Source organism: Diospyros lotus, chromosome 14 (genome assembly GCF_014633365.1).
Source record: "Diospyros lotus cultivar Yz01 chromosome 14, ASM1463336v1, whole genome shotgun sequence".
Taxonomy (NCBI): domain Eukaryota; kingdom Viridiplantae; phylum Streptophyta; class Magnoliopsida; order Ericales; family Ebenaceae; genus Diospyros; species Diospyros lotus.
The window spans coordinates 4,136,691-4,160,995 of record NC_068351.1 but is presented as its reverse complement, the minus strand read 5'-3'; the positions used below and the strand labels follow the sequence as shown (position 1 = coordinate 4,160,995).

Below are 24,305 nucleotides of genomic sequence, written 5' to 3'. Positions count from 1 at the left end.
TATGTGTGTCTCTTTCCAGATCTGAAATTTTGCGGCAGAATGATTCCTTTTTGAGCTTGTAGTCAATAAGTTGCTTAAGCTGTTATTCTGTAAATAAAAGAATTTATTTTTTTATAAAAATTAATTGTTGTACAGACACAGAGATGCGCAGTTTTACGTTTTTTTTTGTCATTTTTATTTTCTTGAAATGATCCTTTACAATTAGAGGTGGCGAGCCAGAGCTCAAGTCAAAATTTCAGGCTCGACTCAGAGCTTGAGCCTGAGCCCGAGATTGAGTCAGTATGCCGAGCCCGAAACTTGGCTCAACTCGGCTGGATTACAACCCTGCACATTGCAGCCATCCAAAACCAACAGCCTTTGCGTGATTTAAAAGAGTCTAGAGAGTAGAGAAAGGGTAACTATATATAAGATAAATATGTAACACTAAATCTCCAGAAATTTAAATACAAATTCCATTGCCAGAATCAGGTCGCTGGCATATTTCGATCATCCAGATTCAACAACTGGCAGCAGCTAATCTTCAGAAGCATCGATCTCATCTCTCAAATTACAGAGTTGTGCAACAAAGAAATATAAGAGCAGTTGCACAAAACCATCTCTTATAGGTCAGTGATGACAAAGCAACATAAACACAGCAATATATAGATCCTCTCAAACATCAGGATTGATATCAGATTGAATCTTTGAGAAAGTATAGACAGCATTACAATCTTCTCGCAAAAAAAGAATTCCTCCCTCATTTCGACTAAGAATGTGGAAAATCTGAATCTTTTTCAGAGTAGTATACTTGTGGCACCGACTGATTTAACACAAGGAGATCTACCTTAGTTATACTGCATTAAGAGATGGAACCCTTCATTCCCGCTCTCCACTACATAATCATAACCAAGTCTATCAGCACGAGCCCGGAACTCATCCATCTCAGCATCAGCAACTTGGATTCCGACCAATACATTAGCACCCGTTTCACCCTGTAGAAAAGAAAACGAATAAAAACAATGATTTGAATACATGTATGGAACGAGTAGTTGATCGAGCCCAGATGATAAAGAAAAAAAATGTAAGAATGAGCTCTACCTGTCCTCGGTAATGGAACAAACTAATGTTCCATCTTGGACTGAAAGCATCCAAAAATTTCATCAAAGCACCTGGCCTCTCTGGAAAGACAAACCGACAAAGCAGCTCATCCTGAACACTGGATCGGCCCCCCATCTAAAAAGTATCCAAAATTTTGGGGTCATACATAATATTGCAATGAGCAGTATTTTAACCAACTGATTTCTGGTTAAAGATGGAAATGAAATTTATTTCCGTCAACTTTCTGGGCCCATTCTATTAGGTACACTACAAGAATAGCCAAGAAAAAGGGGTTTTCCGTTTGGTTTGTTAGGGGTGGGGGCAAGGAGAAAACTGTATTTTGTGAAGGCATGATAAAGAAACCATCATGAATAAAATTTGAACTTTAGTACCATCTGACTTTAGACAGAAACTGAATACAGGCCTGAGCAACTTCATATTTAACATTGCCTTCACAAGACCCAGGCCCCAGCAACTTCATATTTAAAATTGCCTTGATAGAAATTAGTTTTAATTTCAACCTCAGCCAAGGTACAGAGTTTCTGCAGCCCTAGTTTCAATCACATGACATGGGTTGCAAATTTCTAATATAACACAAGAAACAAACGTACTTACATGTAGATGTACAGACATGTATATAAAAAGGGCACACAGAAGACATCAGTTTAAGCATTCTCTGTCATTACTATTTCACAATGTAAGCAGTTAGCCACGCACAATTATCCAGCTCCAAATGGCCCAAATATGTCAAAAGTGATATTCTTGATAGATCTGGATTCTGGAATTTGTTATAGTTATATGATAAAAAGAATGGTAGCTAAGGCCATGTCATTTGACTCATTTTCCATACACGTCAGGGGAAAAACAAAAACCCAAACTCTAATTATACTGTCACAGTTGTAAGCACCAGTAATTAGTATCATATCCCTAACATTTTAGTTGCCCCATGCTAGGAAAAACAAAATAGCTCCTCGGGTTTGGGATCCTACATATCTTACATCTTCATTTGGTTACCAACAAACATAATTATTACATCATATCAGCTTGCAGAAGATTGCCTATGTTCCATTCTGATAACGTGTAAAAAAATAATGTTTTTTTAAAAGAAACTATAGAAACACCTATGCCAGTGGGTGCAGATACTCTTGGCACTTGGTAAAAAAAAATCATTTAACCCTTGAACAAAATATTCAGCACATGAAAATGAAAAGGAGACGAACTAAGAAGCTTACAAGATGCCGTAAATGATCTTTAACCAAATCATTGTTAGTAAGATTAACAGTTCGAAGCTGAGAAGATTGCATCCGATCAATCATCGCTCTAAGTTCAGAAACGGTGTGGAGTCCAACACTGCAAGCAACCAATATAAAGTTGTGATTATTCTTGTATTTTCTTTTCACAAGTGCCTGATGTGAAGATCTAAATGTAAAAGAAGTTTGCTTAAAAACCTTCAGACCCGATCAGTTTAACTTGGTCAAAGAAATGAGCCTAGTAGTTTCATGTAAATAAGCTAAACTAAGAGGGACCGTATTAAACTTGGTGGAACCTCTTAGACAAGGCATGGGAGATAATGGTCTTACAAAAGATATGGTCATATGAACATGATTGTAGAGCTAGAATCCATGCAGCCAACCCCACCTAGTAAGATTAAGGCTAAGCGTTGTTTTTGTTGTTGCTAAGAGGGCTTATATTAAAAAGAGAAGAAACTGCAGAAACAAGGGGTTTCATACAAACTGATCTACGATTTTTTACATACACAGAAAAGTCCTTGCCTGTACAAAACCAGAGCTTCTTCCTTGTCGGATTTGTATCTGTATTTGAATTCTGTAATATTCATTGGCCCCACCTGCCAAACAAGTTCTACAGGTTCATACTGTAAACAAAGACAGAATTAAGCACGATAGTGGACCAATGGTTCAGGTAACATACTAGTTCACAGAATTGTTTGAAGCTCCCAGGCACCTCTGGCAAGAAAGTTGCAAGAACAGCTTCCCGTTGCCTACCAACATCTGCAAGTTCGGATACCAATCTAAGTCTATCAAAATTCATGTTTGCCCCACTGGCTATTGCCACAATGTTTTCACCCTTGAGGCCATAATATTTGCAATATGCTTCAGCTCCAGCAAGGGCAAGAGCACCAGCAGGTTCTAAAATGCTTCTTTTCTCCTCAAACATATCCTGCAACACAAGCAAAAAATTTGTGATACCTAAAAATTAAATTTCAATCAACAATTAAAGTCAATGTTGAAATGATCAAAGTGTTATCTGTTGCTAAATTTTATGTCTTAGCCTCATTAATAATGTGGTCCACCACAGCGGATCTCAGTTGCATGTGTGCTATAAACATCATAGAATATGTTTCGAGTAAAGGGAAAATCACCTGAATCCAAAAACCCGCACATTAAACCACAAGAGTGATCCATCCACCTAGGTGCTAGATTACATTAGGATCAAATTATTCCTTTTAGATGCTATTGCAACAATTCTCCACCTACCCTAAGTGGCTTTGGACCTTTGGCTAAGCTACTGGATTTAGTCCCTTTTAAGTGAAGCCAGTTTCTCAAACAATCTTTAGCCCATCACTTTTTAATATTTTTTCTGCAACTCACATGAAGTCACATAAAGGTTACAGCGAGCCCAAACTCTAGTTTCCATGTGCTTACATGTAATTACCCTGGAGTGTCATGTACAAGTCACTTGAGTAGACAATGGTACCACATTTGAACATTAAATAGATCAGATTGATTGACCCCGAGATCATGGACTAGAAAATAAGTAAACCAAAAGTAGATTCCAAAAATACTAAGCCCTAAACTACATTAAGCTGCCAAGGTTCCTTAATTATGATGTTAACCAAGGAAAAATGCATATACAGAAATGCAAGTGAGCTGTAAAAAAGAGATTGTAGATAACCGATGGCAAAATACAAATTTTCCTCATACCCATGGATATAATATAAAGGTAAAAACTGTCATTCTCATTATGTTAACTCAACAATGTCCAAGTGTAAGCACCAATAAGAAATGTAGAAATATGATGAAGCCAGGCTAACACCAGCATTATATAGCACACTGGTTAAAAATAACAGACAGCCTAACAAAGAAACCAAAATAAAAGTCAAATAAAAAAATAATGTTCATCACACCAGATAACCCAGTACATAAGTAAAAACTTAATGGCAAAGGAAGTAATGCTGCAATGGTCAATGCATAACTTCAGGGAGATGATAAGATCTCCCTTGAAAGGCATGAACGCTTGCCATGTACAAATATAACATTAAGGGAATAATAGTAATGCAATCAGTTTCTGCATTATCCAGCAACTTGACGATGATAAAAAGAACTGAAACCAGAAATTGCTGCGCATGAACTCATGCAGCAAAAGAAACAAAAGAGAAGAATACACAAGCATATGACCATGGGAAGAAGGATTACCTTTATAGATGCACATATGGCATCACGGCTAACAAGAACTACCCCATCTATCAATTCCCTGCACAAACGGAAAGTCTCTTCCCCAACAACTTTAACAGCTACACCATCTGCAAAACCTCCCACTTTGTCTAGCATGATTCTCTGACCATGATGTAGTGACAATGCCATTGCATTTGCATCAGCAGGCTCCACCCCAATTATCTTTACCTGTGCAAAACATGAAACAGTCCTCTATATGAATTTATTTGGCAGGAAAAAGAATCCCTGATAGAGGCCAAAAAAAAGAGAGAAAAGTTCCTGATAGGAAATTTGATTTACTTTAATTTTTATTTAGATGTTAGATTTTTTAGCTTTTATTTTTAGTATATTTGTTTAGAACCACCCACACAACCCCCCACCCAACCCCACCCCCACCCCCAAAAAGAATAAATAAATAAATGCCCTAAGTTCTAGCCTCAATTGTTCTACTCACTTCTGACCTTAGTTTTGGACATTGTAAACTACAGTAGACAAAATAAGAAACCATATAAAAAATGAGCTCCATGTTTCGCTATAGCATAGCAACCGAAAGAGGTTAGTCTAATTCTGAAAAAGATACAACAGCTTGTTCATGATGATAAGGCAGATTTTTATTTGCCAAATTTTTTCTCCAGGAAAATAAACAGAAGAATGCAAAATCATTAAAAAGAAATGAAAATATTCTTTAGCCAAGAATATGTCTGGCTCTAGTGAATAAAAACACAAAAGTGCAACTCAAATAGCCATATCAAAAAGAAATACAGGGGGAAAAATGTTTAAACTAGCAAAAATATAATTTCTCCCACCTTTGGAGAAACCCTCTTGATATAGGCAGCAATACCAGCTATAAGTCCACCACCTCCAACCGGCACAAATACCGCATGTAACTTATCTTGCATTTGACGCACAATCTCCATCCCAATTGTCCCCTGTCCTGTGATGACATCTGGATGATCAAACGGAGGTACAAAGGTACGCCCCTCCTCTTCACCACGTTTTTTAGCATATGCTTGTGCTTCATCGTATGAATCCCCCACAAGAACAACTGTGGCACCCAATTCCTCAACTGATTTCCACTGGATATTAATAAGAAATAAACAAACTACCCATAGCTTCAAAACTAAGTAATGTACAATATGAAGTAGAAACAAGGAAAACCAACAATTAACATAATTTAACCTTGATTTCTGGTGTCGTAACAGGCATCGCAATCACTGCATTGCAGCCAAGCCTCTGAGCTGATAATGCAACACCCTGGGCATGATTTCCAGCAGATGAGCAAATAACCCCTCTTTCAAGTTGTTCCCTTGGAAGTTTTGCCATCATGTTATAAGCTCCTCGAAGCTTGAACGAGAAAACCTACAAACATTTCAGAAAAGCATAGATTTGTCAGCAGCCATCATGTTAAAGCTCATAAAACTTGAATGTGAAAACATACAACTGTTCAGCAAAACACATATTTTATGTCATCTTAGCACTTCCATTTCAAATTCTTCTAAAAACATAACTAAATTAGTTATACAATAGACGCCAAAAATGGTTGGCATATGGTGAATTTAAGCTTGATTTAATCAACATAAATAAATGAAGCAGAATGTAAGAATGAAAATTTGCCAGGCACTAGTAGTTCAATAACAAGCCATGAAAATTTTTCAAAAGTTTAACAAACCTGAGGGGATTTAACTCCGAAGGGAACGTGAGCTATACATTTTATCGACGCATAAGTTCAAATAAAATAAGGCAAGCATTAAAAAAGATGAAAAATCATAAGGCGGTGGGACCGGATAATATACCAATAGAAGCATGAAAATGCATGGGAGAATAGGACATCTCCTGGCTAACGAAATTATTTAACGCGATCTTTAAATAAAAAAAGATGCCAGATGAGTGGATGAATAGTACTTTGGTTCAAAACTGTGAGATATTCAAAAGAACAAAGGAGATACTCAAAACTGTGAAAATTACAGAGGAATTAAGTTAAAGAGCCATACCATGAAACTCTGGGAGAGAGTAATAGAGCAGAGGCTCAGAAAAGAAACAGAGGTCTAAGAAAATCAGTTTGGTTTCATGCCTGGTAAGTCAACGATAGAAGCTATATATCTACTGAGACGCCTAATGGAAAGGTATCGGGATCATCAAAGGGACCTGCATATGATGTTTATAGATCTAGACAAGGCCTATGATAAAGTCCCTAGAGAGTATTATGGAGGGTTTTAGAGAAGAAAGGAGTCCAAATAGCCTATATACAAGACCTTAAGGACATGTATGATGTATCACGGTGCAAAGACAAGGGTCAGAACATGCGGAGGGGATACTGAACCGTTTAAAATTACAATGGGACTGCATCAAGGTTCTGCACTAAGTCCATACGTATTTGCTTTAGTAATAGATGAACTCACTAAAGACATTCAGACAGAGGTGCCATGGTATATGCTATTTGCAGATGACATAGTGTTGGTGGATGAAACAAAAGAAGAAGTGAACACTAAACTTGAGTTGTGGAGAAACAATTTAGAATCTAAAGGATTTAAATTAAGTAGAAAGAAAACAGAATATATGGAATGTAAATTTAGTAAGAATGCAAAAGTGGAGAATGTTATAATAAAATTGGAAGACCAAATCTTACAAAGAAAAAACAATTTTTGATATTTGGGATCAGTGATTCAAAAAGATGGAGAAATTCACGAGAATGTCACACATAGAATTAAGGCAGGTTGGCTAAAATGGAGAAATGCATCGGGAGTGTTATGTGATGGTAAAATCCCATTAAAACTGAAAGGAAAATTCAATAGAATAGCTACAAGACTAGTCTTGTTATATGGCTCAGAATGTTGGGCAGTCAAATACTAACATGAGCAAAAGACGAGCGTAGCGGAGATGAGGATATTAATATGGATGTGCGGCCATACAAGAAAAGATAAAATTAGAAATAAGATTATTCGTAATAAAGTAGGAGTAGTGCCAATCGATGAGAAAATGAGAGAGACTAGACTAAGATGGTTTGGTTATGTGAGAAGGAGACCAAGAGACGCTCTTATGAGGAGAGTTGATGAAATGAAACAATTAGTCAAAAAAAGAGGTAAAGGCAAACCCAAGAAAACTTTGGGAGAGACATTAAAGTTTGATATGAAGTGTATGGACATAAATGAAAATATGACAAAAGATAGAAATACATGGAAGTTTAGAATTCATGTATCCGACCCCACATAGTGGGATAAAGGCTGGATATGTTGTTGTTGTTGTTGTATACAACTAGCTTACTACTCAATTCTCTATTCCAATCTATCTCCTTAAGTGTACTAAACACAAAAAGTTCTACCAAGAGTTTGTGAATATAAAGTTTCAGAAAACACAATTTCTGGGATGTTTTTTGTGAATAACTTTGAACACTTGAAACCATGTTCAAAATGCAAGAAGTTGAAGTCACTTTTTCAAAAAACAAAAAATAATCAATTTCAAGACACCACCTGAAAATAGGGTGATTCATTTAATAAAAACTACTAGTCCAAAAATGATTTCCCAAACCACTTCAATTTGAAAAAGAAAAATAAAAGCTCAGAATTATACAATCACCATATCTAATAAAATTCAAATACATAAGCTTGGCCTCCTGCATCACTATGTCATTTGTTCGAGCACAGGAAGCCCCAGCCCATCATAAACAGACAAGAGTCACATCCGACATAATTTTGCCAAGCAAAAGTAGCCCGTAGGCTCACCAAACTAGTCCTGGCACATTCTGTGCAGCTAACGTAATGGAAATCCATCAGAGAAGCCACACGGATGGCCTACCCAGCCCCAGTAAAAGCCATCCAAGCGGCTGCAAGGCAAATCTCATGCTAGCAGGCACCGGCGGCCACCAGAAGTAGCCAGAGGCCAAAAAAAAAAAAAAAAAAAATTAATCGAGTAAATCTACATAAGAATTCGCACTCACAGGACAATCACCAGTGCTCAAGTTCAAAAATGGGCACCATACCTTCTCAGCTACTCCGAAACTTTGAGCTTCCCAAAAAGTCACTTAAATGTGCTTACATGAGAAAAATTTCAAACCAAAGTTTCGATCTTTCTCATGAATTAAAATTTTCACAAAATTTATAAAAATCGAAAGAATCACGGAAGTATAAGACAATTTTGATTTCTCGAATGAGAAACCAGAAAAGAAATAAACTCGATTTAAGAATCTAAGATGTTCTGACGTTGCCAGTGCCAGGACTAAGCATTGTACTAACATTAAACTAAAAGAATATTATTGCACAAAATCGGAATTTTATGCACATTACTCAATCTCGAAATCAGATGAAAAAGTTTTCAATTGTACATTGAGAATCTATAAGTGTACATGACTCACAGGCTGCAAATCCTCCCTCTTCAGCCAAATATTCGCCCCCAATCTCTGCGACAGCTTCGGCGCGAACTGCAATGGCGACTCGACCGCGACGTCGTACACCTTCGACGCGAGTATGTTAGTCAAGTATTCCATCGCATTTGGAGAGCCGTGGCCGCCGTCCTCTACACCGCGGTCCGGCACCACGCCGACGATTCCCGCGTGGTACTGCAGTGAATCGGAGGACACCGACAACAGCGGCGGCGGTGACGGAGACACTTCCAGCGGCTTCTGGCGCGAAGCAACCTTAGGTTTGAGGGAGATCTCGGGCGACTGCTCGGACAGCGTCGCGCGTATGAACGGCTTGATTTTGCCCCGCCTGATTTCATTTGTCGGCGCTCTGATTTGGCTAGTCAATTCCGCCCGTCGGACCGGCGGCTGAGGAGGAGCAAAACACAGAGCCTCCATCGATATATATATATATATATATAGAGAGAGAGAGAGAGAGAGAGTTGCAGCGGTGGAGGCAAGAAGAAGAAGAAGAGAGGTAATGGCCTCGCGTTGTGTTCGTATATAAGAAACCGAGAGAGAGAGAGAGAGAGAGAGTTGCAGCGGTGGAGGCAAGAAGAAGAAGAAGAGAGGTAATGGCCTCGCGTTGCGTTCGTATATAAGAAACCGAAGCGCAAGGTCGAGGGTTTTGAAGGGGAGTGATAAAACTACCGATGGGAGTTTAAGGGAAGCCTGAGAGATGGTGACACGTTATGACTCTTATTAGTCGGAGTCAAGCAGCCAGCATGGAATATCAAAGGGTACGTGAAATCCGTTGAAAATATAAACAAAAAAGTTACAAAAAGATTAGAAGTTTTACCCCTTGCTTGTTGGAAAATGCTACACTAACGTAGAGTTAGGCAATTTGATGGACAACTCATAAAATTACAAATTTATCCTCTACCTTTTCCTCCCAAATTTGTTATACTGCTTCCTCTGCTTCTTTTTTATACTCTCACTTTTCTTTCTCTCTCTCTCTCTTTTCATTTTCCTTCCCCTCTCTATTTTTTCTCCATGCGTGACTAAAGCAGTCGGAGGCGGTGGCGAAGCAGCGGGTGACCAGAGGTGATAGCGAAATAGTTGTGACCCGCGGGTGAAGCAGAAGCATTGATGGCAGCGACGACGAACGGGGATGGTAGCTGCGACAGTGATGACAGCAGCGACGAACTGTTATTATTATACAGTTCACACCCATATATACATATTTCCGCACATATGTACAAACACTATTTGTGTGTCCAAGTTCATGTCTTCGTGATTCATGCTCATTGTGTTTCGAAATTGAACAGAAGCATCGAAAGAGAGTTTGGGTTTTGGGCAATGCTTAGGTTGTCTCGACATATATGTTCATTTTCTCTCCACAACAAATTTTTCTTTCAAAATAAGTATTTGATTTTGGCTTTCCTCCGAAACTTGGCTTTGCTGGGGCGTCCAGTTCTTGTGTTCTATACTTATATTTTATTATTTTTTGTTTCTGGTTGAGTTGTTGAAACACATGTGAGAAGGCTTTGGGTTTTTTCTACGTTGCAAAGGAATGGCAATAGTTGTGGCCTGCAATAAATTTTTGTTTATAATTTTTAAAAACTTAAATTAACACATAAATATATAATACTGAAAATACAATTATTAAAATCAGCTGCCTTTGCCTTTCAGCCCTCGTTTACTTTCATCAGCATTTAATCGTCTATACAATTAAAAAGAAAAGAGTATTTTAGTAGTAATTAACCATACATACATCCATAGTGTTAAGTCCACAGAGATTCAATCTGATAGTAAAGATAGATCTTCTTGGGTAGCGGCTTCATTGCAATGGAACATACAATGCCAATGCTAGATTTAAAGAAACGGAGATAATCACCAAATTAAGGAGTAGAAGGTCATCACTATTTAGAAGAAATCAATATTAGGCCGACAAACACCCACTCATATATGTATACATACTTTCAGCTAAGTACAATAATACATTTCACTAATTAATTAAAGAATCAAAATTCAAACTAAACAGCTGAATACTGCAATTTAAAGTTGTCCATTACAACTAAATATTTACAAAATTAGACCGTCAATCAATTTCTTCTTTGTTGTTCTTTTTAATATATGCATATATACATACATACATTTAAGTGATGAGATGAACAATAGCTAAAACTTCCTTGCTCATCTCCTTCAAATGAAACAAAAGCAGGCCAGTTGAAGCCAGCACGCTGAAACCAACGAGAGCCACCTTTCCCAAGGCCAAACACGGCCTTGTGTCCATCAGCGACCAAAAACTTTGATGCCGGCCATTCAAAAGTAGCGAATGGCAGCGATTGAGGCTGCGTCGGAGGCGGCTGTGTCCATGGCGAAAGACGGCGGAAGCGGCTGCAGCGGCCACTACAATGGCGGCGACGGCGACGAACAACGATGGAGGAAGAGAGAGGGAGAAAGAGAAGAGAGAGAGTGAGAGTATGAGGAAGAAGAAGAAGAAGCAGGATAGCAAATTTGGGGGGAAAAAAGAAAGGACAAATTTGTGAAAATGAAAAGAGAGAGAGAAGAGTGTGAAAGTATAAGAAAGAAGCATAGGAAACAGGGTAACAAATTTGGGAGGGAAAAGTAAAGGATAAATTTGTAATTTTAGGATAGAGTTGTCCACCAAGTTGTCTAACTTTACGTTCGTGTAGCATTTTCCTTGCTTGTTAGGCGTAGACTAGGGTAGAGATGTCAGGCGGCTTGTCTCACAACCCAGCCTGGTACAGTGGTACTATAGCAGATGGGTCAGCTTGACTAGAAGTATGCGGGCCATGTTGGGCCAATGATATATGGCCCCCGACCCGATCCACCAAAATAGTCAGATCGAGCTCATAAAAAATATTTAAAAAATTAAAAATAAATGGCCCACAGGCCCGCCAGACAGCCAAGTCCACAGCCTAGCCCCGCCCGCCTTGGCCCATTTATTAAGGGCCACAAGGTCGTGCTAGGCTCCAATTTCTATTGCTTGACTTGACCTGGCCCACCTCGCCCACCTCCTTTGCTAGCCAAATTTAGCCCAACCACCAAATGGATGGGCCAAGTGGGAGGTGGGCCGGGCCCATTTGCCATCTCTAGGCTAGGGGCCGCTAAGTGGGCTAGTCGAAGTTATGATTCTTTTTTATATATGATTGTCTGAAAAATTATTGAAAGATGAATGTTTTGTATATTTATTTGAACAAAATAATATTTATATTTATATTTATATATAAGGTAGAGATAAAAAATAAATAAAATAATGATTAAAATAAAAATAATTTTCTTAGAAAATGTCCACCATTTGAGGGTTTTAGTTCTTAACACTTCCCATCAAGGTGAATAAATATTGATTAATCTTAGCTTGCTGACAAGATTTGAAAACTGTGGCGTACTCAATGATTTAGTGAAGATGCCGACTAATTGTTTTGATGTTGATATATGATAAGTCTTGACTACACCAACTTGAACCTTTTCTCAAACAATGTGATAATCAATTTTTATGTGTTTTATCCGTTCATGAAATACTGGATTAAAAGCTATGTGTAAAGCGGCTTGATTATCACAAAATAACTTAATTGGCTGTGAATGCTTTATTCCAAGATCATGTAAAATGTTTTGGAGCTAAGTGATCTCACAACAAACAGATGCCATGGATCGATATTCTATCTCTGCACTTGATCGGGAGATAGTAGCTTGTTTTTTAGTTTTCCAAGAAATGAGGGAATTCCCAATAAACACACAATAGCTTGTGCTTGACTTTCGTGTGTCTCGACATCGAGCCCAATCCGCATCACAAAAAGCATTCAACTACAATAAACTTGTGGATGAGAAAAAAAATACATTGTCCTAGTGTTTTCTTGATGTAGTGTAGAACTCTTTGTGCCGCTTTTAGGTATGGAACTTGGGGCTTGTCCATAAACTGATTGAGAATGTGAACGAAATAGACCAAGTCTGGCCTTGTGATGGTTAAGTAAATCAATCGTCCAACAAGTCTTTGATAAGAGAAGGGATTTTAAATACAATCGCCCTCTTCCTTACTAAGAGATAGATTCTGCTCCATTGGAGAATTAGCAGGCTTTACTGCCAAGTATCCCATGTTTTCTAATATTTCAAGTGCATATTTTCTTTGTGTAATAGCAATTCCTTATTTTAATCGAGATATCTCTATACCTAGAAAATATTTCAAGTTACCAAGATCCTTAAGCTTAAACTGCTACATGAGATGAGTTTTAATTTGTTTAATTTCTTGGAGATTATTACATGCTATAATGATGTCATCCACATAGACAAGAAGAGTAGTAGAGGAAGTACCATGGTGTCGGACGAATAAAGAGTGATCTGATTTGGATTGTATGAAGTTTGCAAGAGTTAGGACTTTGGATAGTTTGATGAACCACTTACGGGAAGCTTGCTTAAGCCCATACAAAGATTTGTGAAGCTTGCATACACAAGTCTCCCCATTTCGTCCGAAATCAGGAGGTAATGACATGTAAACATCTTCCTCTAGATCGCCATGGAGAAAGACATTGTTGATGTCCAATTGCTGAAAGTGTCAATTCATGGAAGATGCAACAACAAGGAGTAAGCAAACGATAACAAGCTTGGCAATAGGGGAAAAAGTCTCACAGTAATCAAAACCTTCAATCTGACTATAACCTTTTGCAACCAAGTGTACTTTATAGTGCTCGACAATGCCATCGAGATTAAATTTGATATTGTATACCCATTTGCAACCCACGGGCTTTTTGTTTGAAGGCAAAGGTTGGAGAGACCAAGTGCCATTATCATGGAGAGCACGAAGTTCTTCGATCATGACAATACGCCATTTAGGATCTTTGACAGCCTGAATAAGGGAGGTAGGTTCTTTGACTGCTGAAAACACAATGAATAGAAGAAAGTTGATCATAAGTAAGAACATGAGACAAGTGGTGAGGAATACCTGTGGCTGTAGTCAACACCGAGTGAGACGACGGTAGGGAGAGAGCAGGCAAGGAAGCTTCTACATGGTATTGTTGAAGGTAGCTAGGTGCTCGTGTGGGTTATCAGAGCCGGGTGTCGGGTGTAGGAGAATCATGTGGGGCATCAGGTAATGTCGCAATGGAAAGTTCAAAAATTGCAACATTTGGAATCTACAATGTAGAATGAAAGTGTTCCTTCATGACCAAAAGGAGCCGTTGAAGACATGATCGCAACAGCTGGTAATAGGCTCTAGCGACGAGTTCGTCCAGGGGGCGGCTAGCACCTGCAAACACTTCGACACTCGAATAAGTGAGAGAATAAAGAAATGACAGTGTATCAGTAGGTCAGAAGACAAAACATACATTGACTCTAAAAAGAGTTAGTTGATATAGGAGGAGGAGACGTCTTCCTATATGCATGTGTCGTGCATCTGTAGGTGATGGGACTGAATATCCGGCGCAGGTGGAGGCTCCCAAGTGGTGGTGGCATGGTGTCGATAGGACCCTGATTAATGTGGATGGAATCCGCCATTAATAAGGATGAGATCTGGGGCTGGTGCATAGATACCTAATAGAGGCTGCAATGATATTGCTACAAGCTGGTGCAGGGCCATGATGGGGCCAAGATTGAGCTGAGATTGGGTAGAGAGATGGGCCGAGATTCAGCCATGAGGAAAGGGTCAGATTGGGCAAAGAGATGAGCCGAGATTGGGCCATGAAGAAGGGGCCATATCACTACAAGAAAAACAGAATTTAGCAACGGAAAAATCCGTCGTTAAAATATCAAAATCCATCACTAAAAAATTTAGCGACGGGTAGCTTCCCATCGCTAAATTTTAGCGACGGGATTTAGTGATAACACAAATTAACTGATTAAAAAATAAAAATAAAAATTGTTTAAGAAATTAAATATTATTTTAGTGACAGAAAATGTTCTGTTGCTAAATAGCAACGGAAAACTTTCTATCGTTAATACACAATAAAAATTAGAATATTAAAAAACTTAAAATAAATTAGAATTAGCGACGAAAACAATTCTATCTCTAATTAGCAACGAAAGTATTTTCGTCGCTGACTTTAATTTAAAAAAATAATAATAGCCCGTACTGGAAGGACACGCACGCATACCCTGCCTTGCAAGAGCCAGGTGGCGTCACCTTGAGCCGCCATGTGTAGCGCTGGGATAATTTCCCCAGCACACTCATTTCTTCATTTCCTCAATTTCGATTCTTGGTCCCCCATGTGCGTGCATGCGAGCGCGCAACCATCTGAGCTGCGAGCCTCCTTAATATATACACTGCACATATTAGCTATATACTATACTTAGCTACCAACTATTTTAATTTTATTTTAAATTAATATTTTAAATTTTAAATCTTTTAAACTCATAAATTAATACTTAAAAAATAAATGTTGTAAATTTTAACTCAACTAATATACAACTTAAATGTTGTAATTAATTAATCTCTTAAATATTTAAGTTTTATTTGATTAAAAATTAGTTTAATACATATTTGTTATTATAAATTTTACAATATCATATCAATTTACATATTTTTGTTTTGTAAATAAAATACATAAAATATGCATTTAATACATTTTAATATTTATTTAATCTTTGTTTAATATATAATTAATAAATTTTATTTTTTTAATTTTTTTTCTTTTTTAACGATTGGCTAAATTTTTTAATTATTACTTTAATTTTTTAATTATTTAGCAACGGAATATTCTATCTCTAAATATATTTAATTTGAAATTAATTTTTCATTATTTATTTAATTTTTTATTAATTAGCGACGAAATTATTTGTCGTTCAATATATTTCATTTAATTTTAATTTTTTTATTATTTATTTTTTTATTAATTAGCGACGGAATATTCTGTCGCTAAATATATATAATTTAATTAAATAAAAAATATAAAAATTAGCGACTGGATAACGACAAATGAAAATGAAAATAAATTAAATTAAAAATTAAAATTTAGCGACGGAGTACATCTGTCGCTAAAAAATAAAAATAAATTAAATAAAGAATGCCAAATTTAGCGATGGGATTATCTTGTCACTAAAAAATAAAAATAAATTAAATAAAAAATACAAAATTTAGCGATGGGATAGCCCCCGTTGCTAAAAAATAAAAATAAATTAAATAAAAAATATAAAATTTAGCAACAGGATAACTCTCATCGCTAAAAAATAAAAAAAAATTAAATAAAAAATATAAAATTTAGCAACGGGAAAGCCCCTGTCGCTAAAAAATAAAAAAAAATTAAATAAAAAATACAAAATTTAGCAGGAGACAGTCGCTAAAAAATAAAAATAAATTAAATAGAAAATTAAAATTTAACGATGGGCCACACTCGTCGCTAAGAAATAAAAATAAATTAAATAAAAAATACAAAATTTAGCGACAAAGTAACACCCGTCAGTAAAAAGTAAAAATAAATTAAATAAAAAATCCAAATTTAGCAACGGGATAAACTCATTGCTAAGAAATAAAAATAAATTAAAAAAATTAATTTAAGATTATTTAGCGATGTAATATTCCGTCGCTAAATAATTTAATTTTAATTTTAATTTTTATTATTATTTAGCAATGGAATATTCCGTCGTTAAATTTAAAAATTTAATAAAAAATATTAAAAATTATTTAGTGACGGAATTTTCCGTCGCTAAATAATAAAAAAAATTAAAAAATTTGGCAACAAAATTTTCTATCACTAAAATTTAGTGACGGAATATCCGTCACTGAGCCGTCTTTATTTAGTAACGAAAAAAGTCTGTTGCTAAATCCGTCTCTAAATTACTGATTTTTTCTAGTGGACTGGATCCAGACGGTCCAGAAGGATTAGGTCGAAAGGCGTGGAAGTGGGCAAAGCTGGCGTCGTATCGAGTGAGGTCGAGTAGGAATCATACAAGACTAAAGGTGTTGTGGTAGGTGATGATTGTGTCGCGATAAGCGAGTTTGGATGGGTAGGCATTGTATTAGGAGGATTTGGATTGGCAAGTGCCGTGAAGGGAAAAATTGGATCGGTAAGGCCCGTGACAGGAAGGGCCGAGTGTGTTGGTGAAGTAGAGATGTGAGTAGTGGATGCATAAGGGAAAACATGTTCATCAAAAAGGACATCTCTAGAAATGAAGATTTTTTCGATAACTAAAGCATATACCCAATAACCTTTGATACTATAAGGGTAGTCAAGGAAGATACAATGAAAAGAACGAACATCAAATTTGCTTGGTTTATGGTGGTGGGTAGAGGCAAAATAGAGACAACCAAAAACACGTAAATGATCATAAGTGGGTGTTTTATAAAATACTACCTCAAATGGTGTTTGCCATGAAGAACAGGAGTTGAGGTACAATTGACAAGATAAGTGGCGGTTATGATAGCATCACCCCAAAAAGTTTTGGGAAGGTTGGCTTGGAAAAATAAGGCACATACTACATTGAAGAGATGTCTATGTTTTCGTTCAACAACACAATTTTGTTGTGGGTTGAGACACAACTAGCTAGATTGGTGAATAATTCATTTAGGATGATATGTGTTTAGAATGGTAAATTTCAAGGCCATTATCACTATGAATGATTTTGATGCAAAAATCAAATTGGGTTTCAACAAGGTTTATAAAGGTAAGTAAACAATTTCTAACTTCACATTTGTTAAGTAAGAGATATACCCATGTGCATCGAGAAAAATCATCTACTATAATAAGGAAGTATTTTGCCCCTTGTAAATTTGGGACATAATAACCACCCCAAATGTCAACATGAATAAACTCAAAACAAGATTTTGTGTTAATATAACTAGAAGGAAAATGTTGTTTGGTTTGTTTGGCAAGTGGACAAATAGAACAGTCATTAACAAAACCAGCTTTGATAGAGTCTAAATATAAAGAAATGGCTTATAGGTTTTTATTGGATGGATGACCAAGACGTTGGTGCCAAAGACGAGGATTGATGGAAGTGGTAGTGGTAAGGAAAACACGACACTTAGCATGCTTCAACTTGTCCAAGTAACAGAGTTCAGCTTGCTCAATTCCCATCCCAATAATCTTCCCCGAATATTGGTCCTGCACAAAACAAAGGTTGTTGGTAAAGGTTACGGAACATGAAAAGATTTGAGTCAATTTGGCTACAGATATCAAGTTGAGTTTAAAGGAAGGAACACAAAGCACATTATAAAGAACCAGTGAACTTGAAAATTGAATTGTCCCTATATGTGTGACTTGAGCAAGAGCATAGTTTGATAAATGAACATAACGATTGGTGATAGGTATACTACTGGTGAAAAAATGAAGGGAATAAACCATATGGTCAATGGCTCATGTGTCAAAGATCCATCGAATACCCTTATCATATGTGAGAGAGTAGAGAAGTATACATGAAAAGTTACTCACTGTTGATACTTGATTAGCAACACTAACAGATTTTGTTCAAGCAATGAGTTTAAGGAGATTATGATATTGTTCAGCAGTGAGGTTATAGGAGGAAAGAGTTTTTTCAGTCTTGTCATATTTAAAATCCATGTGATAGGCTCTGGGAAAATTGTTTAAGGGACATTTCTTGTCCCCTTGAGCATTTGCTCGCTTGAGCTTGCAACAAATATCGATGGTATGGCCTTTGTAACCACAATGGTCACGCTTAAGGTGTTGGCAGCAATTTGCAATGGTATGCCCAACAAGGTTGCAGCGATTGCATTTGAGATGTGGATTTCTTAGTGAGTAATTCCTGTTGAAATTTGGTGGTTTATTTTTAACAACAAATGCAACTGTATCTAATGTTTTCTCAATCACCTTTGAAGAGACATTTCGTTGTTTTTCATCTTGAATGATGAGGGAAAATACCTTGTTCACAGGCGGTAAGGGATACATGAGTAATATTTTCCCTCTAGCTACAATATAAATGGGGTTGAGTTTCATGAGAAATTGGCTAGCGTTGTGTTTGTTGGTATTCCTGCAATTGTTTTGCCTTGTTGCCATCAGTAGATGGAAAAGGGTTGAAAGCATCACGTGCATCCCACAAGTCTTTTAATTTGGTGTAGTAGTCACCAATGCTCATGTCCCCTTGAATGTATAATCTCTTGGTCAACTTGAAAAAGATGCACACTATTCGCATGAAAGAAATGTTCTTTCAATTACAGTCAGATCTTGGATGCACTGTTATTATACATCACACTTTGAGCAATGTTAGGTGAAATAGTGTTTGGGATCCAACCCTTGACGAAGAGATTGCAATGAGTCCATTGCTTGTGTTCATCAATGAATGTTGCTGAGAGCTCATGATGGATCTGTCTACAAAGCCATCCTTGTTCTTGGTGGTGAGAGCCATAAGCATGGCATGGCTCCAAAGGGGATAGTTGTTTTGTATCAATTGCTGAGGCACAAGAACCAAACCTGGTTGGTCAAAGTGATGGAGATAAAAGGGGTCGCTTAGATCATCATACATGTTGGAAGAGGACATAGTTGCCTTTGAAGTTTCATCATTCTTTGCCATGAAAGCTAGAAAAAATGGATGCTTGGAGTTGAATGGGTTACGGAGACTTCACAGATATGAAGCGAAAATAGTTGCGACAGTTCAGATCTGAAAACAACAAGATTTGAAACTGTGAGATCGAAACATGACTATGGGCAAGTCAGATCTAAGAATGGTAGCGGCCATAACAAGATCTGGTTATCGAATGTTGGATCTTGGTGAGCTAGCTGCAAAATTGAGCAGCGATGATTGAATCTAGTGAGAAAAGTGGAGGATATGAATGGTGGTTATTGGAGGAGACAACAACGACTGCGAAAGCTGCGCGCAGCAGCGGCCACCAGTGGAGCACACGACGGCATGTGACTGGTGAAGGCGATAGCGACAGTAGTGAAAGTTGAGGGCAATAGTGGTCAGGGGTTAAGTGATTAGTGGTTAATTTTATAAAATTTTTGTTATAATTATACCCTTCTTTTGATCTTAAAAATAGTTTAAATTAGATATTAATATATATTTTATGGTTATATGCAAGTTTAAATTGAAAAATTAATGAAATGAAATTTTAAAGTAAAATTTAATAATAATAATAATAATATATAAAATTATATATAATACATATACATCATTATATGCATTCATGTAATATATATATAATATAATATAATATATATATATGTGCCATGTGTAATATATATATAATATATAATTTATTAATAACATTAAATTATTTTTATTTTTTTTTTAGGCATGAAGAATTCAAGCCCATGAAGAATTCAAGTCCATGAAGAAATCAAGCACATGAAAAATTAAAGTCCATGAAGAATTCAAGCCCATGAAGAATTAAGGCCCAATTTGAGCAACCCATGGAAGATATTATTTGGAGAAGGTCCAAGGATTATTTTTAATCCTAATGAAGATTAAAAACCAATTTATAGAAATCTATTTTTATTTTTTATGTGAGAGCTTTATTAGGTGTGTTTTTTAGCTAAAATCCATTTAACTATTAGGTGGATATTATAGCTAAAATCCATTTAACTTTATGAATGCTTTATTAGGTATGTATTTTAGCTAAAATCCATTTAATATTAGGTGTGCATTATAGCTAAAATCCATTTAACTTTAAGTGTGTGAGTGCCCATTAGATATAATTATGTCTAGTTGAATAATTGAAATTGTGTGGTTTGTATTGCATCTTGTGGCCTATAAATAGATCACTTGATTGCATTTGTAAGTGTGATTATTATTCTTGAATCAAAGTTTAGTTGTTTCCTTATAATTCTCTCTTTGAGAATTGTTCTTGTTCTTTCCCCTTTTCTTTAGTATTCTCTCTTGTGATCTTACTTCCTTCCTTTCTTCTTTTAAATTCTTATGTCATTTATTATTACTTTATTATTCACCGCCTAAATGGCCGGTTAATTTGTGCCTTTAAATTTCTTGTCATTTTAATTCTTGTTATTTAATTATTCACCGCCTAAATGGCCGGTTAGTTTATGCCTTTAAAATTTCTTGTCATTTAAATTCTGTTATTTAAATTACGTCGTTTAAATTCATGTCAATTAACTTTTAAATGGAAATGAGTAGCTAAATCTAATCTTGGGTTAAGGCAAGGACAGTGTCTAACGCCAATGATTCCCAAAGAAAGCTGCGCTTTAAATAAGTAACATTAATTTAAATTTCAGTATGAGTGTATCTTAATTATTGAGAAATCACTAGGTTTGGATTGGAACGTAAGCCTAACTTAGAGCTTTCATGCCATGTATGAGAGTTACTAGAACTGGAAACGCTATCATACCCAAACCCAGATGATTACTTTAGTTGTTTTGTGTATTAATTGCAATTGAATTTATGGTGGTTGCTTAAATTAGAATCTCGCATATCATGTATGGGGATTGCTTAACCTAGAACTATCATCATCTCTAATTGCATTTAATAACAAACCCTCATATCTGAAATTAAATTAATGTTGCTAATCTTTTATGCTAAAATTTGGGAATCAACGGGTTGGCACTGAAATTGTCTTAACTCAAGTACTATCCAATTTTATATTCTCACTTAAAGTATTTATTTCAATTACTGCCTTAAATTTATTTCCTAGTATCTGTTGTTTAAAAAACCATAAAAAACCTTGTTGCCAATTTATCCAAATGCGTGTGTGCTTGTGTGACATTCTTTTTATTTTGCCATAAATAAATCTCTCAGTAGACGACCTGGACTCATTCAGAAAATATAAATTTAAATTTGGACTACAACTGCACTCGTACACTGACGAGTATAAACCTCTCACCTAAACAAAGAAAAAAAATATAAAATTTTTATTGTGTTTTGTTTTGTGTTTTAATTGCAGGGTGGGAGTGCAGTCATTAAGCACGCGATGGCCAGCAGCTGGTGAAGGCGGCAACAACAGTAGCGAAAGCTACAAGTAACGGCAACAGAGGCAGATCTAAAGAAGGCAGCGACAATGGATGGTTGCGAGGCGACAGATTTGGAGAAAACTGCGATAACGAAAGACTACAGGGCGTCAAATCCAGAGGAGACGCGACTGGATCTAAGGTCGTGGTACTCTATGAAGAAGGCTAATGCGACAATCAACGACGAAGACACGATGGTCGGTGATGGCAACGACAATGATGGTCAATTCTGGGTAGTGTGGTCGGATCTGTGCTAGTGTGTGCCGGATTTGGGTGAACGAGATGGCTAGCAAGAGACCCAGTAACGCCGTCTACGATTTGCTTGAGGTGGCGGCCGACCGCAACTGTTGATGGCAACAATGACTTCAATTGCAGCTGGGGAGGCCAAGAAGAAGAAGAAGATTCGACAACTAGGGTTTGTATTGCTCTGATACCATAAAAAAATTTTGAAAGAGTAATGTTTTGTATATTTATTTGAACAAGACAATATCTATATTTATATATAAGGTAGAGACAAAAAATAGACAAAACAATGATTAAAGAAAAAATAACTTTCTTAGAAAATGTCCACCATTTGAGGATCTTGGTTCTTAATATTGTCTTTTGTATCATAATAAAGCATTGAGACGAGAAATCTTTATTTATGTGTGATATGGTATATCTTTTCTATTACTAAGTATTATCACACTTCCCATCATATATGAAAATTTATTTTAAAAAAGATCAAATATGTAATATAAAATTCTTATCCTTCTTTTAGTAAAGTAGATTCATTAAAGGTATCGAAGTAAAATATTTAATATAAATACTATACCAATATATTATATTGATCACAATTTAATTATGTATGGATGTAATCTCCATGATCTTTTTATAAAAATGATTTCACAAAAAATATATTATCCTATTTTATATAAGTTAAAAGTCTATTTTAACTCTATTTAATATAAGATTTTCCTTTTTTAACACAAATCCTAATTGATAATAAATTATGTATATAAGTAATGCATCGTTAGTTTCTCACAAATGACTCCATAGTGTTGCTTTTTTTTTTTTTTTTCATTTGTTAAGCATGCTGATTCTAAGGTTGTAATCTAGTTGAGTTGAGTTTTGTTTAGGTCGAGCTTGACTCGAGTTAAAAAATGTGTTCAAACTCAAGTTTGTTAAGGATTTAACAAACTTCAGTTTGGTTTGCTAAAAACTTATTTATCATTTTAAATAAGTTTGAGCCGTCTCAATTAATATGATAAATGTACTTCTACTGAGTTGAACTCGAGCTCGAACTCAAGTTCGTCAAAAAAAAAATTTAAAATTAAAATTATTAAAACTATTTTTACATAACAAAAAAATAATAAATATAAACATAAATTCTCAAAACAAATACAATAACATTATTTAAATAAACATAAACATCCTTATCACAAACACGATATATAACAAAATACTAAAATAATAATAAAAAATATTTATTATGCAAGCCTGTTAACGAGCATGTTTATGAGTTGAGATTTGTGTTGTTTAAGCTCGATTCATTTATGAGTTGAGCTCTAAATTAGAGTTTAATCTCAACTCGTTTATAACACAAACCGAACACATGCTTACAAATAACTTGACTCATTTAACCCCTATAACGCATGTCGATATCAAGAATGTCACTTCTTCTTGTTTTTCATCCCATATATCATCATTTTTGACTTGACAATATTGCAACAATAGGGCCAGACTTCAATTATGAAATTTAAAAAAAATTATAAAAAAACTATTTTAATATAGTAAAGCCTCTGAGCTAATAATGTAATACCTTGGGCATGATTTCCAGCGGATGCGCAAATGACCCCTCTTTCAAGTTGTTCCGTTGAAAGTTTTGCTATCGTGTTATAAGTTCCTTGAAGCTTGAACGAGAAAACCTACAAACATTTCAGCAAAGCATAGAATTGTCAAAAACCATCATGTTAAAGCTCCTTAAAACTTGAATATGAAAACAAACAACTGTTCATCAAAACACATCTTTTATGTCATCTTAGCACTTCCATTTCAAATTCTTCTAAAAACATAATCAAATTAGTTATACAAGAGCATATAATAGAGGCCAAAAACGGCTGGCATATGGTGAATTTAAGCTTTATTTAATCAACATAAATAAACGAAGGTCGAACGATAACATCTCATTGTCTCTCTCCCTCTGTCTTTCTCTTTCTCCCTCCCACCCATCCCCCTCTCCAACCCCTCTCATATCATATACATATATACACACATATACCCATCATCTTTCTCTCTATATATAAGATATATATATATATGGATATATACAGAGAAGGTCAAACGGTGGCTGGTGGGGTTGATTACAGCAGCAATGTAGCCTGAAGCAGCAAGCGGCCAGAGGTGGCGGACGATGCAGCGAGCGAGGTGGGCTCGCAGTGGCCGATGCAGTGATTGGGTGCAGCGGTCGGATGCGGCGACACTTGGCGGCCAGAAGTAGCAGGGTTGAAGTAGCAGAGGCGCGAGAGGTCACTCGTGGCGACGAACGGTTGATGGCGGCGGCCTCTCTCTCTCACTGACCCACCCACTCACGGCCTCTCT

The 24,305-nt window shown here is 36.2% G+C and overlaps 1 protein-coding gene across 2 annotated transcripts in view; it reads right to left on the bottom strand.

Annotated features, from left to right (window-relative positions):
* Positions 1–382: 382 nt before the first annotated feature.
* LOC127790343 (threonine dehydratase 1 biosynthetic, chloroplastic-like) overlaps positions 383–24,305 on the bottom strand; it is a 36,604-nt gene continuing 12,681 nt past the window's right edge. The window contains exons 1-9 of one of the 2 annotated variants that reach the window (XM_052319807.1): positions 8,878–9,527; positions 5,709–5,888; positions 5,336–5,605; positions 4,512–4,718; positions 3,007–3,255; positions 2,850–2,923; positions 2,310–2,427; positions 1,078–1,212; positions 383–971 (exon numbers count right to left, since the gene is read on the bottom strand). In XM_052319807.1, coding sequence (XP_052175767.1) covers positions 825–971; positions 1,078–1,212; positions 2,310–2,427; positions 2,850–2,923; positions 3,007–3,255; positions 4,512–4,718; positions 5,336–5,605; positions 5,709–5,888; positions 8,878–9,321 — 1,824 coding nt within the window. In that variant the 5' untranslated portion in view covers positions 9,322–9,527 and the 3' untranslated portion in view covers positions 383–824. Of the gene's footprint in view, positions 972–1,077; positions 1,213–2,309; positions 2,428–2,849; positions 2,924–3,006; positions 3,256–4,511; positions 4,719–5,335; positions 5,606–5,708; positions 5,889–8,877; positions 9,528–24,305 lie in introns of those variants that run through there. The other variant, XM_052319808.1, reaches the window with a different exon arrangement.